The sequence below is a fragment of the Salvia miltiorrhiza genome, chromosome 1, assembly GCF_028751815.1.
Source record: "Salvia miltiorrhiza cultivar Shanhuang (shh) chromosome 1, IMPLAD_Smil_shh, whole genome shotgun sequence".
NCBI lineage: Eukaryota > Viridiplantae > Streptophyta > Magnoliopsida > Lamiales > Lamiaceae > Salvia > Salvia miltiorrhiza.
Genome location: NC_080387.1, coordinates 43,217,409 through 43,231,669, shown reverse-complemented (window position 1 = coordinate 43,231,669; position 14,261 = coordinate 43,217,409). Strand labels below are relative to the sequence as shown.

Sequence of the window (14,261 nt, the reverse complement as noted above, 5' to 3'; positions counted from 1 at the left end):
TTCCAATTTGAAATCAATTTCAAATTGATTTAGATGGTAATTTTGTAAATACTTTTAAAAAGAATGGCATTCTCCAAATTGTAACCATATTCCTTGCAACATGGAGAGAGAATACCACGTCACTAACTTTTTCTTTTCTTTTCATTTTGCCTTAATTATATTTTTCTTCTTTTTCTTTCTTTATTTAAAAAAATATACAAGTTCACTAATGACCAAAGTTTAATATATCTATTAAATTAAAGATCACGATAATAATTTTAATTTGATATGTGAAATGGAAAAAATAAATATAGTTATCATTTGAAAGATTGAGATTTGTTATTAAATTGCTTTTGAATAATTCATTTTTCTTATTTGTGTTTACAATTTATTTGAACTAATTTCATATACTTTTGAAAGTTTAAAATATGTTTCAATTCGACCTATATAATTATGGTATATAATTTATTATTAACTAATTTAATAATTATTATTTGTGCATCGGACGAAGGACAAATCTAGTTTTACTAAAAAATTGAGTTATGTTAAATTGGATGAGTGTGACAGCAAATATAATCTTAATAGCAAGAAATATGCAATGTACGGAACACAAATATCCTGGCTATACAATTTTGGCCTGCAAAATTTTATTTATAAATTGACAGAAAATTACATTTAGACTGTGCATTCAACCATTGGCGATGCAACCTATGACAAAATTATAACATTTTGTGAGTATAAAATTGACTTCTATAGTTAGGGGATTCCTAGCCTTGGGATATATACCAAATACCATGATATTCATGACCACAATATGTACTTGTCAAATTCCCAGAAAGGATTTGTCAGCCTCGATCAAAAGGCTAAATCCGGAAGATTGATTGATCGATCGACGTCTGTCTGTCAGTCTGTAAGCTCCCATCTCAACACTTCACCGAATGGGTTTACTCCTGCAATGTATTTACAATACTAAGCGATGATAAGAAGCTGAAGCGGTAAAGATATATAGTAAGGGTAAATACATTACCAGCTAATGACTTCATTTTTTAGGTGGCTGCCACTAAATTGCATCTTCCCTTCCAGCAAAGGCGGTTTCAGTTTTGCAGGTGGTTTTATCTAAATACCAAAGTTGAAAAGGAACGTCAGTTGTGTCTGTAACATTGTGGCAATTGACTCGAAAGTCTTCCAATATCAGCAATACTGTGCAGGAGAAATTAAAGACTAAGAAAAAGATCATAAAAACTTCTATAAGATAGTCTGATGGATCCAAACTTTTATATGGCTAGCATTTTGGTTATGTTTGGATTCGGGTACGAGTACTCAAACGACAGATCCAAGCCCATACAACAAATTTTAACTAGTCAGACAAGCTAACACGAGACTCTCATAGAAAATTGAAATTACATAATAAACACCATTATTTACCTGATTTCCTTGCTGGAAGCTACCCCATCCGTTCTCTTTTGAGCCCTAGCAAGAAAATGATTCTGTTTAAGATGAGAACTATGAAAAGAAAATGAGCCATAAATTTTTAACATCTGGAAAGAAAAGTATCAGGAAGAACCTTTGCATGTGTGCTGATAGAGCACGGCACTCTAGACTCAAAATTAGTAACTTGTGCCTCAGATGCTGCCAGTGAGAGCTGTTTCAGCCGAAAAGAGAAATGTGTCACACAAGCAGTTGGTGGTGATTGTTAGAAAATTATACGTATCATAGATAGGATGAAATTTATGAATGAAATGAGAAGCATAAACTGTGTGATTTACAGATAATGAGCAGCTTTTTTTCATTTTTACCTTGTTGAATAGTCCGGTAAGAGGATTATCATGGCATCTCTTCTCTGTTTGGAAATTGAATTCCTGCAAAAGTAGGAAGTAGCTACTGTCAACATGCTGCCAAGTTAATTAACTAAAAGGAAACCACAATATGCACTATCATATGTCATCTACCATTGGCACTGTAGTTTCCTTCTTACTATTCCTGAAAATTCCAATGTCACCTTTGCTTGTCAATATCTGGAATTGGAAAAAAGTCAGTTACCTTTAAAATGAGCAAAATTTGAGATAAGAATGTTTTTAAAAAGTCACCTTCTTATTGAGGGGAAGAGCTTTAAAGCACTGCTGAGATGACTGGCTAGCATCTGCCCTAGAGGCAGTACACACAGTGCTGTATCTGGAAACATATACATACATGATTAAGAATCATAGATAGTTCATAAAAGTTCAAACTTTGGTAAGAAATAAACTACCAAATATTGAAAAGTCAGTCCACATGGACAAAAGAACTAAAACTAAGACTTATTTAGCAAGAAGGTGACTGATGTGTGCTGTTGAACAGAAAACGCTATGTAGAACCAAATGGAAATTAAACCGACAATGTCAAGTATAATCAAAATTGCAAACCAAACAAGGCATGGGCCTATTCCATCATATAGTGAACTGCACAATAATTAATTGTTATGAGAACTAGCAAGTCACAACTAAGTGACAGTGACTAGCTTAAGAGTAATATCAGCATCTCCAAATATTACCTTCCAGGTACCTCATTTCCACAATCTTTAGTTATGTTAGATGTGTATTTGTGCAAGCCCTGTTACAAAAAAGAAGAGGACAAGCAAAAGCTATCATGAGGAAATCCTAAAAGTCATTGAACTCACACCATCATAGATTGCAGCAAGTTTACTTAGTAACACCAAAACAAGAGTGACAAGGAACAAAGTGCAGAGTATGTCTATTAAGCTGAGAGAAGCATTCAAGTATCCAAGTTCAACAACCTTATCAGAATGATTGGAAAGGCCTGTGGATTTGAAAGCGGCTGAGCCATGTTGTGCAGCCCTCTCTAAAGTTTTCAAGTGGAATTCCTGAAAGAAAAGCAAAGTAAATTAAACATGCAAGTAAGGCAGATCAAAAATCTCAGAGTGACAATTATCATCTTATAAACTCACTTGAAAAGCTGGTTGATGAGGGATGCTTCTCTTTGGGAGCAAAGATGGGGCTTCAAGAATCTGAAATTACAAGACTTCGATCAGAATATCAAACTACAATTCAGGGATATACAAGATCACTTCATAAAAATTAGATGCTAACTTTTCTATTTAGTGGGAGAGCTTTGAATCTACCAACAGCTGAAGTGTCTTTTTCATCTTTATTGCTATTTGATCTGAAACTCAACCACCAGCCACATAATAGTCATCAGTATAAAATTCACTTTCATCACATGGACAAAATATTAACATCTACTGAAATAACAACCAAATGCAGCTGAATGGAACAAACCAACCTTAATCTTTGGGCCCTGCGTGCAGTCTCAAGATGTTGATCTCTAGGAATAGTGATCCTTGGCTTAGTTTGTCTTGGACAATCTAGGATTCCATCCTGAAAAATCATTTTTATCAAAAAGTGAGATCCAGAGTTTCGATAAAAACTTTTGGGCCCTTTACATTGGTTCTGCAATCAATAGCATAAATAATACATTTGTATACATAGTTCAGATTGACTGTCTAAGACTCCCAAGATTTACTTCATAAGTACATGACATACCCGCTTCGGCGCCTTATGAACAAAATTAGTCTCCTGCAGCTGAACAGCCCCCGCAACCTGATTGTAGAGATAAAGTTCTAAGAAGTACTAAAGAGAAATCAATTCTAATAATATTCCTACTCAATTATGCCAACTAAAAGCATGAAACTGGTATCACCAAACACATGCGCACACAAAAGCAAGAGTGTACATATGCTAATAAATATTATGTAATGTCTGCCATGAAAAAACATAAAATTGTAAAAAGGACAACAAAGCTATATGAATTCAAGCCTCAAAAATATCAACGAACTGCAGTCTACAGATGCTGCCCTGAGATAATAATTTAAGTTTCTAGAATACTTAATCATCAACAGCACAATCAATCAACCTATTAAAATCAGACAGGAGTTTGATTTGCAGGAGTCTATCAAATGCTAATAACATATTATGCAAGACATGTCATAAAAGAGCTTAAAATTGAATACAAAATCTAAATTGAAGGAATAGAAGCCTCAATCATAGCACTAAACTGTAGAGGCAGCCCCAAAACAAACATATATGTCATCAACAGCACAAATAATAAACCATAATTGAAATCACTGCAAGGGTTTGGATTGCAAGAGTGTACACAAATTTCATGCATATTGAGCAAACATGAAGGCATTTAGATGGAAAATCACTAGCAGTTTTATCACAATTTGACAGATCATTACAGGATCCAGCCAACACAATCACTTACAAAGGAAAATTAACACAAGCCAAACTAGGGAACATATCACAGGTGATAAATAAACTTCTAAAATTGAAAGAAGAAAAAAGACAGTCTGTACCTTCCGCAGAAGACCACCTTCGAGTTTTTGTCTTTTAGCTGCTTGATTTTCAATCACACAACCAGTAGCTGAGCTTTTAGATGTCTTCTCAAAGACACGTATATTTGACCTACCACAAAAACAAATTTTGTAAATTATCCTGCAATAATAGTATAGATATCTTAAGCAGTTGACTGGATTTCAAAGACTTGGTGACCTATAACTCCTAGCCAAAGCAAATCACAATGATGACAGCAATAACTCCTGGTTAATGAATCTTGCCCTTCTTTAACAAAAAAAATCATATAATAATTGAGTAAACTCACCCTCTTCCCCTCTCCCAGAATATGACAGACCATAAAAACCGAAGCAAATAATTCACTAATATTTACCTATACTTAGAAGTAAAGAAAACAATCACCTAGAAGGACCAGCCGGAAAAGGACGATTTTGCTTGGCTAATTGACTCGCTGTTGGCTTCATAAGAGTCGAAGACCTTGGATAAATGGGCTTCATGGACAGCTTACTTTGAGTTTCTGACTTTACAGTATTTGCCATATGATTGTAAAATGTTAATCCTGTAAAGGCATATGATCATTAGAAGTTTGATATATTTTTGACAACATGAAAAGGCCAAAGATCCTACATGCTAAAAGAACCACAACAGAGGTTTTCAATAAAAAAAAAATCAATAAATTTCATGCCGGAACTAATATGAGATAAACAAGAGAAAATGGGACAGGGAACAGTAGTAGAGCAGACACAAACCCTTCTGCAATAAACAATATAAGCAATAATGCAAACCTGAGGGTAAATTTTGGGGTCGGTTTTGAATCTGATTCTGGCTGTCAATATGTACAGTGCAGGAAGTTCCCTGATCTTTCCCTTCTTCAACATCTATAAGATGACATTACACAAAAATATGAAGTAAGGTGATATATGTAGTTGGGTTTAAATTAAGTGATTGTGCAGTCAGTGACAATATCTTGCTCCACAGAGGAAATAATAATATATTGATGTATAAAGATGTAATATATAACATCTTATATAAGTTATATCAAGTAGGATCAGTTGCCAACTACAAAGTAGAAAACTGACAACACAGATCAAGAAAGATACTCTTCCGAACAGACTTGCCAAAATGATACCATAGATTGTCTTCTTAAATGTGTTATGATGAATAACAATTATTACAAATACTCAAATGAAAAAATAACATTTCTAACAATGGTGAAGTGGTACCAGCATAGTTCATAGCCATAATTTCATGGCCTGCCTCAACATCAGAGTCACTCTCAGACAAGTTCATGCTCTCCACACCTTTAGATTTGGGGGAGATATTAATGTTTTCCAACAATATCCCTTCTCTTGGAACTAGATTTGCCACGAAAGCTGAAAAGGAGTACCATAATCATTCACTAAGAAAATCTAGAAAAGCGAATAAATATATAATAAAACCATAGGTTGGACTGATCACGGATTAAGAGACAGCATGAGTTAACTGAAAACAACCACTCTCCATTTTTTTTCTTCCAAAAACAGCCTCTTGACCTCAATCTGTATAATTACACGAATGATTCCGAAGGCATTTCAGCATATGGTTTTGAAATTGAAGCCTCTATAAATACAACTGCCAAATTCCTTCAATTTTGACAATTTAAATGTGCTGTGAAGTTATTTCCCCAAACTATTATCGTTCTAACGTACCATAGTTCCTAAAGGAAACTATAACCAAACTTTCAAAAAGACAAATGCACTGCTAAGCTCAAAATATAAGACCACCTTTAACAGCTTCAAAACGACCAGAATTTAGGAGAACTCAAACATTCATAACTCTAATAACCGTGCAGACGGCACTAGAATCACTTCCCTCTGCAACAATGATCCTGGTACCTAAAGCTCAAAATGTTGTACTGTAAGAGAGCTCCTATAAATGACTATTGACTATCAAGGAGAAGGGGAAAACGTAATTTTAAGAAGATGACAGAATTTTTGTTTCAACTATACAAATGAAAGGGGCAACTTTAAACTTAAAAAGGAAAACAGTATTTATCTCCTAAAAAAGGCAATAAATAGAGAAGAAAAATAGTAAGGAGAAGATTACGAGACGGCGGATAACTTCCGGCGGAATCGAACCAGAGCTCGGCTTGGCGTGCCTGGACAGGCGACTCGTCATGCTCGAAGTCGAAGAAGCGAGCCGCGTCGAACTCGTAGTCCAGATCAATCTCATACGCCGTGAAAGTGTATTCGACCTCCTCCTTATCCGCAGCATGTTCCACCATTTCTTCTTCCATTTTCCTCAACCCCGCTTCTCTCTGTAGACGCAATACAGATGTTCCTCTGTATAGAGATAGAGAGAGAAAAGCAGAGCGGAGAATTCTTGGAATGCGAGAGAGAATGAGAACTGAAATGTGGACTTGTGGTGCGTACGATAGAGACAGGAGCTTGTATGTATATTTTGTTTTGGCAGAAGTCAGAGAGAGAGAGAGAGAGAGAGCGGCGAGGCGAAGAGGATCCGTAAATTTGAATGGTGAGGGAATTGACTGATATGGGAGGATCCGAATAAGAGCTCCGGGAAAGGTATCACCAAACTTACTAATTTGCCCTCCTCTAGTTTAAATTTGAGTTGATACACATACTTTTCATTTTCTTAATTTCTTTCGAGTACGTATCATTTGTGTCGTCGATTTTTTAGATATTTTAAAAAATTACTCTAATTTCATTCATTTTTTTAAAAAAGATCAATTTCAAGATATTTTAGAAAATGTCCTTAAATTGCTAACTCAATACCGAATTGTCATTACCTTACATTACTATTGATTGAAGGGGGCATCAAACCTCAATTAGAATAATAAGTTACCTCATCAAATTTCCGCTCAAGATCTTATTTGTGATAAAAATCATGTGACCATGCAAAAAATTCGACCATGTGATTTATCTTTGAACCGTTTACCTGAATACTTTGAAAGATGACTCATTATATTGTCATCATATTCTCAATTTAAAGACATCTTTTAAAATATCACGAAACTCGGGGTTTTTCCAAAAATAAATTGTACATTTGAAACATTTTTCAAAATATAGTGAAAGTTGAGGAGACGTATTAATATTATACATTTATACTTATTAATTTATCCTTTTATTGTAGTTGAAAAACTTATTTTTCTGCATTGGTGGAGAATTTTGATTATGTTTAAACATTAGGTTAGGTCATTCCTTAATTTTATAAGGTCGACTATTTAGATGTGCTAAATCAACAATATATACATGCATATATGTTCCTGAATTCGGAATATATACATTTTTATTACTTATTCTTTATGTCTCGTTATTTGTGATACATTTTACATTTTTGTTTGTTTCGTTATTTTTTACTATTTTCATTTAAAACAATAACTAAGTTTTGAAAATGTGTGAGTTCTACGCATTTATTGCAGTTTACATATTCTTCAATCTGTGTGTCAAAAAGAAATGAACAACAGATACTGAGATTTAATAACTTAAATAAAATTCTCAAATAATTGTATGCAAAATCACTGCTCTCCATCATGACACATGTCAAATGCACTTGGGATGACAATGAATAGGTATTGACAAAGTTTTTAAAAGAAAATATCAATCTTACTCGTTTGGAGTAAGAGATGATTACAAATTTAATCCTAGGCCATCTATCTCTATTCCATTAACTTGGGATGACAATGAATATGTATTGCGTTAATTTCTTCCTACTCACAACTTCAAACAAAAAAAAATCTTCCTACTCACTGTTGCCTTAAATCTAACTCAAAATTGTAGCTTGAATCATTTCTTTTTATACATCATCATTATTATTATTATTATTATTATTATTATTATTATTATTATTATTATTATTATTATTATTATTATAATAATAATAATAATAAATTATAGTATTCAATTTGTATTAATTGCAATAATTCACTTATTAATAAAAAAATATAGATTAATTATAAAGTGTATCTTTGAATATTTTTTAATGTATAGTAAAGAAAACGGTTGAAAATAAAATTGACAGTATACTTTATTTTAATGTTAAAATTGTTGTATAATATTGCACAACGTTGGAGATGCCCTAATAGTTAAACATCATGGCAAAATCTATTCAAATTTTAAATTGTTTCAACTTTCAATTATAATTTGATCTTATGATTTCTTGTAAATTAGATACAATTCCTTGCTTTCACGTATTTGGAGCTAATATTTAGACATTCATTCTTAGTAGAAATTCAAAATATTTGGAGCTAATATTTTAGACATTCACCATTCTTATTGCACGTATTTTCTTTCTTGTTTAGCAATTAAAAAAATGATTTTTTCTGATCTATTTTAGAAAATTATAAGTTTTTTGTTTAACTATGAAAATGGAAATAAATTTATTCCATAATAGTAGAATTTTATCAAAAATATATATGATTTTCACAATTTTATGATATTTTATATTTTTGTGAAAATGGTACATGACTTTAATTTAATTTATCATTTACATATATTAAATAAACCAAACAAAACTAATTATTTGGAAAGTCTCATTTTTTCTTCAATATAACTAAAAATATCAATTTTAATATATTTTTTGAAATATAATTTGAAAAAGAATTATATATAAAATTAATTATTGTTAATGATAACAAATAAATCTTGAAATTGAATTTCAAATAATTTGTAATTAAATATAAAAGATAATATTAATAACACAAACATATGTAAGAAATGTACTTCCTCCGTCCACAAATATTAGATACTCATTTGATACTGACATAGATTTTAATAAATTGGTGGACTAAGTTGTTAGTGAAATAGTGGTCTTAATTTTATTGTAGCTTTAAAGTGGTTAATTTAGTTGAGTGGTTGTCCAATATGAAAATATCGGTAAATACCAAGTAATATTGAGGATTATAATTAAGTGAGTCGGACTCATTTACCTGGAAAAGCTCAAACGACGAAAGGTTTTCAACAAAATCAATGTACATCTCCCTATCCAAGGTAGTCTTTGTGGAGGATAAAGAGGATTCGTTGTTGGCTAAATTGTGGTGCAAAGGTGTCCCAAGTAAGGTTTCTTCTTTTCTTTGGAAGGCCCTGCGAATAGAGCTCCAACTAGAGATAACTTAGAAATAAGGGGGATTGTTTTAGATGGTCAAGGTAAAAGGTGTAGCTTTTGTTCCTATCATTTGGAGGATGTTGATCATTTATTGTGCCCGTGTTCTCTATATTATGATGTGTGGCGAAAGTGTTTGGATTGACTTGATCTTCAAAATGTTGGAGGAAATGTCAATCCTTAAATAAGACGGAGTTTTGTATTTGGATTGTCGTGTAAGGGATTCGAGTATCCCTTGTACTCGTTTTATTATATTATCCTTTTGACTTTAAAAAAAATCAAGTGAGTTGTGTGGGTGGAATAAGAGTATCAGTTTTATTATAATTTTAAGGGTTAATTGCATATAAACTTTTATCCAATTTTAGTTTTGTATATCAACTTTAAAGTTTGGTGTAATAATTATTAAATTATTGATTTAATGTCATTTTGGTACCAATAAGGATTTCGGCCAAATTACTGTTGATATGACTAGCTGAACAATTAGCGTGATATAATTGAAGATGGAATAAAACTACGTAATTTGTACTTACCAAAGAACATCGTTTTCTACTTATGTTGCATATTAACGTGTGAGCACAATTAGGGATTCATAATTAGAAGGTGATAGAACATAGGAGAGAATTGGGGTTCGATGCAACGGACATGAGGAGAGAAAGCAAGAAGAGTTGAAGCTTTTTGGTTATTTGATGGCTACTTCTTTGTTATCCAATTCTTTAAATCTACCTAGTCTTTTGAGGTTGTATGTGCAATTTAAGTAGAAAATAATATTATTTTGGTAAGTAAAAATAATGCGGTTTATCCTTCATGTTAATAGGAAAAAATGCCCTATTCCTTATGTTGTATATGAAAAATGCCCTACTTTATATAAACTTAAGCATTTTATGCCCTAATTATGTGAAGTACCTATTTTACCCTTTGATGTTGATGGTTTGCTTGGTTTTTTATGAAAGTCTTACACATTTGACCAATTTGACAGCTATCAATCATAAAAGTCAACGATTTGACAGCTATTAGTCAAAAGTACATATAACCGGTGAGTGGCTAGATCATGTGTCCGCCCGGGCGGACACATGATTTCACCGAACGGACACATGATTTTACCGGCCGAACACATGATCTAGCACCCAAATCATGTGTCCGACCGACAAAATCATGTGTTCGTCTGGACGGACACATGATTTCACTGAGCAGACACATGATTTTATCGCCCAGATCATGTGTCCGATCGGTAAAATCATGTGTCCATCCCGGTGACATTATGTGTCTGCCCGGGCGGACACATGATCTAGCCATCCACCGGTCATATGTACTATTGACTAATAGCTGTCAAATCGTTGACTTTTATGACTGATAGCTGTCAAATCGGTAAACATATCAGTCAAATGTGTAAGACTTGCACAAAAAACCAAGCAAATCCATCAAATCAAAGGGTATTTAAAGAATAGGGCATAAAATGCTTATGTTTATAAAAAAAATGGCATTTTTCACATATAACTTAAGGAATAAGGCATTTTAATTTTTCACTCTTATTCTTCCTTCAATTATGCCACGTCAATTTTTCGATAGTCATATTAGTAGTAAGTTTGGTCAGAGTGAATAAATAGTTCGATAATTACCATGCCAATCGGTAAAATTGGTATGCAAAACCAAAATTTAATAACAAAATTTAATATCTTATAGATAATAATTGACCCTAATTTTAAAATGATTAATTTGATTGAGTGATGAGTCCAACGATAATGACTAAATTTTTTGTATGTTGGAAGGATGGCAATTCGATCTCATGTATTTCAAAAATAAGTATTTCATCAAGAATGGTGATTTGGTGATTTCAAAATTCTCAATCATATGAATGAAATGAACATGAAACTTCTTAAGACTCTATATTCCCATTACATAGAGTTAACATTCTATTGCATTTTCAGCAATGGGGAAAAATGAATGAATCGACATTCTGACATAAAAATTAAGTTTAATGTTTTAGGAATGTGTAAGTGTGATTATTGTCTAATGTCAAAAGTATCAATTTTTGAATCTATCATCACAATCTTTTATACTGCCTTTGTCCCATTATTTATAGTACATATCTTTTTGACATCGATTAAAGAGAAAAAAATTAGGGAGAAAATGTGTATGGTTCACATGTTTAAGATTGTGGTTAAGGAATTGTTTATTATTCTTATTTTGTCAATCTAAAAATATATTTTTTTCTTATTCATTAACTAAAATATGTTGTCTGAAATTAAAAAATTGTGCCAAATATTCTGAAACTAAAAAATTGTCCCTTTCATATTTAAAATTTAGGGTTAATTACGCCAAAAATCATGAACTTTGGCGTAATTAAAAATTCTCTGAATTCATAGCTGACATGGCATTTCCAAACTTTCCATGATTTTTTTTATATCAAAATTTCCTTGAATTTAAGGTGTTGAACAGTTTTTCCATGATTTTTAAAAATCCCCAAATTCATAGCTGACATGGCATTTTTAAGTGACTTCAAATATGACATGGCAACGCCAAACGAGAACCAAAACGGTGTCGTTTAGTTAGGGGTAAAATGACGTCGTTTTGAGCCCTAACCATGCCTCATAGCCGGAAAAACTGAAGAGACATTGCCGGAACTGCCCGCTTGGGGGTGGCAACCTCGGGTCTGCTGCCCGCCGGAGTCAAGGACGGCCGGATTCAGCAAGAGAGATGAGAGTTGGACTCGATTTCGAAGGGGAAGTAAGACATTAGGGCAGGAATTGGGGAGGGAAGACCTCAAGCACGAAGGAGATGGCGCCAGAGTTTGAAGGCCGAGGTGGCGGCGACGGCTTTGATGGAAAAGCTAGGGCACAAATTGGGAAGGGAAGAATTTCTATTCAATTTGTGAGGCCGAACAAGATGAGAGCGGCGGCCAAGCGAGGTCGGGTAGTGGCGCCGCGCGAAGAGGACGCAACCCTAGGTGGCGCAAACCCTAGAGAGGCGTGAGGTCTAGAACGGCGCGAGGTCTGGGGGAGAAGAGGAAATCGAGGTTTGGCAATGCTAGGTCTGGAGCGACGCGAGGTTTGGGGGAGAAAAGGAAATCGAGGTCTGGCGGCGCAAGGTCTGGGGGAGAAGAGGAAATCGAGGTTTGGTGGCGTGAGGTCTGGAACGGCAGCCACCATTGGTGCACGGCGGCGGTGGAGGAGCAGCCATGTCAATTTTTTGATTATTATTATTATTATTATTATTATTATTATTATTATTATTATTATTATTATTATTATTATTTTCCATGTGTTAATTTTCGATCCACATAAGCGCCATGTCAGCTCGTATTGCCTAAAAATTGTCATGTCAGCTCGGAGCTTCACCGGAGGAAAAAGTCGAAAAAATTCTTCAACACATTAAATTCAGGGAATTTTTTATTAAAAAAAAGTTCATGGAAAGTTTGGAAATGAACCCAAAGTCATGATTTTTGGCGTAATTAACCCTTAAATTTACGTATTGTGTTTATTGATTTCATTTTACTTCTCCAATTATTAAAAAACGTGTCAAACTTGAAAGCTGAAATTAATCTTTCAAATGGCGCCACTATTTTGGGTGTCATTTTCATTAACTTGCCAAATAAAAATCACAATTGCACAAAAGATATGAGTCATAAACACAACCTCCCATATTTCATCTCACAAAATAGATGAGTCACAATTACACAACATAGCACAAGAAATATGAAGAAGAGAAGGAACCGACTGAACACCAGCGTTTGTCAAGAGACGATGGGGGTGGTGATTTGAGACTTTGGATGATGCCCGCAAAGCCTCTTTTTTGCACCTATCTTCTGTCACCTTCGCTTCCAGCCATGCCTCCATCGCACCGGCCACCGGACATTGAGAACGAAAAGTAGGACTCTGATAGGATTTCCTCGCAAGATAGTGGTTCTTCAACATCGAGTATAGCAATTTTCCTTTGGAGATCTTCCCCAGGAAATGCCTTTATAGGAGGAGTCCGCAACAAGAAGAGAGAAATGGGCTTAGACTAGATTTTGACAAAAAGGATGGCAACGAAAGGTAAAAGACAAGTGTAGAGAGAAAGACGAATATTGCATTAAGGTTTCACCCAAAGGAGGCGGCGGATTGAAGAGATGTGAGTGCAGAGAGAAAGAAAGGAAGATAAAATTAGGGATTCAATCCAAGTAAGACGACAGATGGTTCTAGGGAGACAGAAAGGATTTTAAGATAAAAATGAGGACAATATTATATATATGAGATTAATTAAATTCTTAATTCTTAATTAATCCCAAATTTTATTCCAATTAAAAAATAAATCATTTAATTTAGGATAACTCGTAATAGAATATGTGTCATTAATAATGAGACTGCGGAAGTGACATTGACTTCTCCTAAAAAATAAAATAAAAATAATAATACCTTAAATTAATTCACCATCTCGAATAATCTTCTATATATGCAAATAACATGAAATGAAAGTAAGAATAAACAGAGATTATATATAACTGACAACATCTATCACTAACTTTCTATAATAGACATGAAAATAAAAATATTACATTTATTCATTAATTTAAATTACATACAGAACTTTTTATTGATACTATATACATAGATAAATAAATAAATTCAATTTTCTTTTAGGATGTTTTTTTATGGAAAAGGATGAAATATTTTATACACATTTGTCTTAAGTTAGTTTTCTCTTAAATAAAAAATTTAAATTACTATAGGGAAAACAAGATTATATAAGCATTGTAATTAACAACAAAGCGGTCTTTGTCCACTTAGCAAAACAATGAGTGAAAAATAATGCAAATCACTCTTGAGACTCATCGCTGCAATGTTAGATCATTTTCAGATA

General features: G+C 33.4%; 1 protein-coding gene across 6 annotated transcripts; it reads right to left on the bottom strand.

The window, feature by feature from the left end:
* Nucleotides 1-540: 540 nt before the first annotated feature.
* Nucleotides 541-6,839, bottom strand: LOC131026232 (protein TPX2-like). 6 transcript variants are annotated; one of them, XM_057956022.1, is made up of 18 exons: nucleotides 6,414-6,839; nucleotides 5,552-5,701; nucleotides 5,114-5,206; nucleotides 4,731-4,887; nucleotides 4,331-4,439; nucleotides 3,519-3,575; nucleotides 3,259-3,353; nucleotides 3,066-3,138; nucleotides 2,924-2,983; nucleotides 2,753-2,839; nucleotides 2,510-2,568; nucleotides 2,067-2,151; nucleotides 1,929-1,994; nucleotides 1,776-1,838; nucleotides 1,544-1,621; nucleotides 1,405-1,449; nucleotides 1,007-1,095; nucleotides 541-929 (listed from the first exon to the last, which is right to left on the bottom strand). In XM_057956022.1, the coding sequence occupies exons 1-18, from the start codon at nucleotides 6,601-6,603 to the stop codon at nucleotides 911-913; spliced, it is 1,575 nt and encodes a 524-aa protein (XP_057812005.1). In that variant the 5' UTR covers nucleotides 6,604-6,839; the 3' UTR covers nucleotides 541-910. The 6 variants fall into 6 exon arrangements, 5 of the variants coding, with proteins under 5 accessions (XP_057812005.1, XP_057812039.1, XP_057812014.1 ...); XR_009102226.1 differs by having other exon boundaries at nucleotides 904-929; nucleotides 1,405-1,466; XM_057956056.1 differs by lacking the exon at nucleotides 541-929 and having other exon boundaries at nucleotides 1,405-1,439.
* Nucleotides 6,840-14,261: the final 7,422 nt, after the last annotated feature.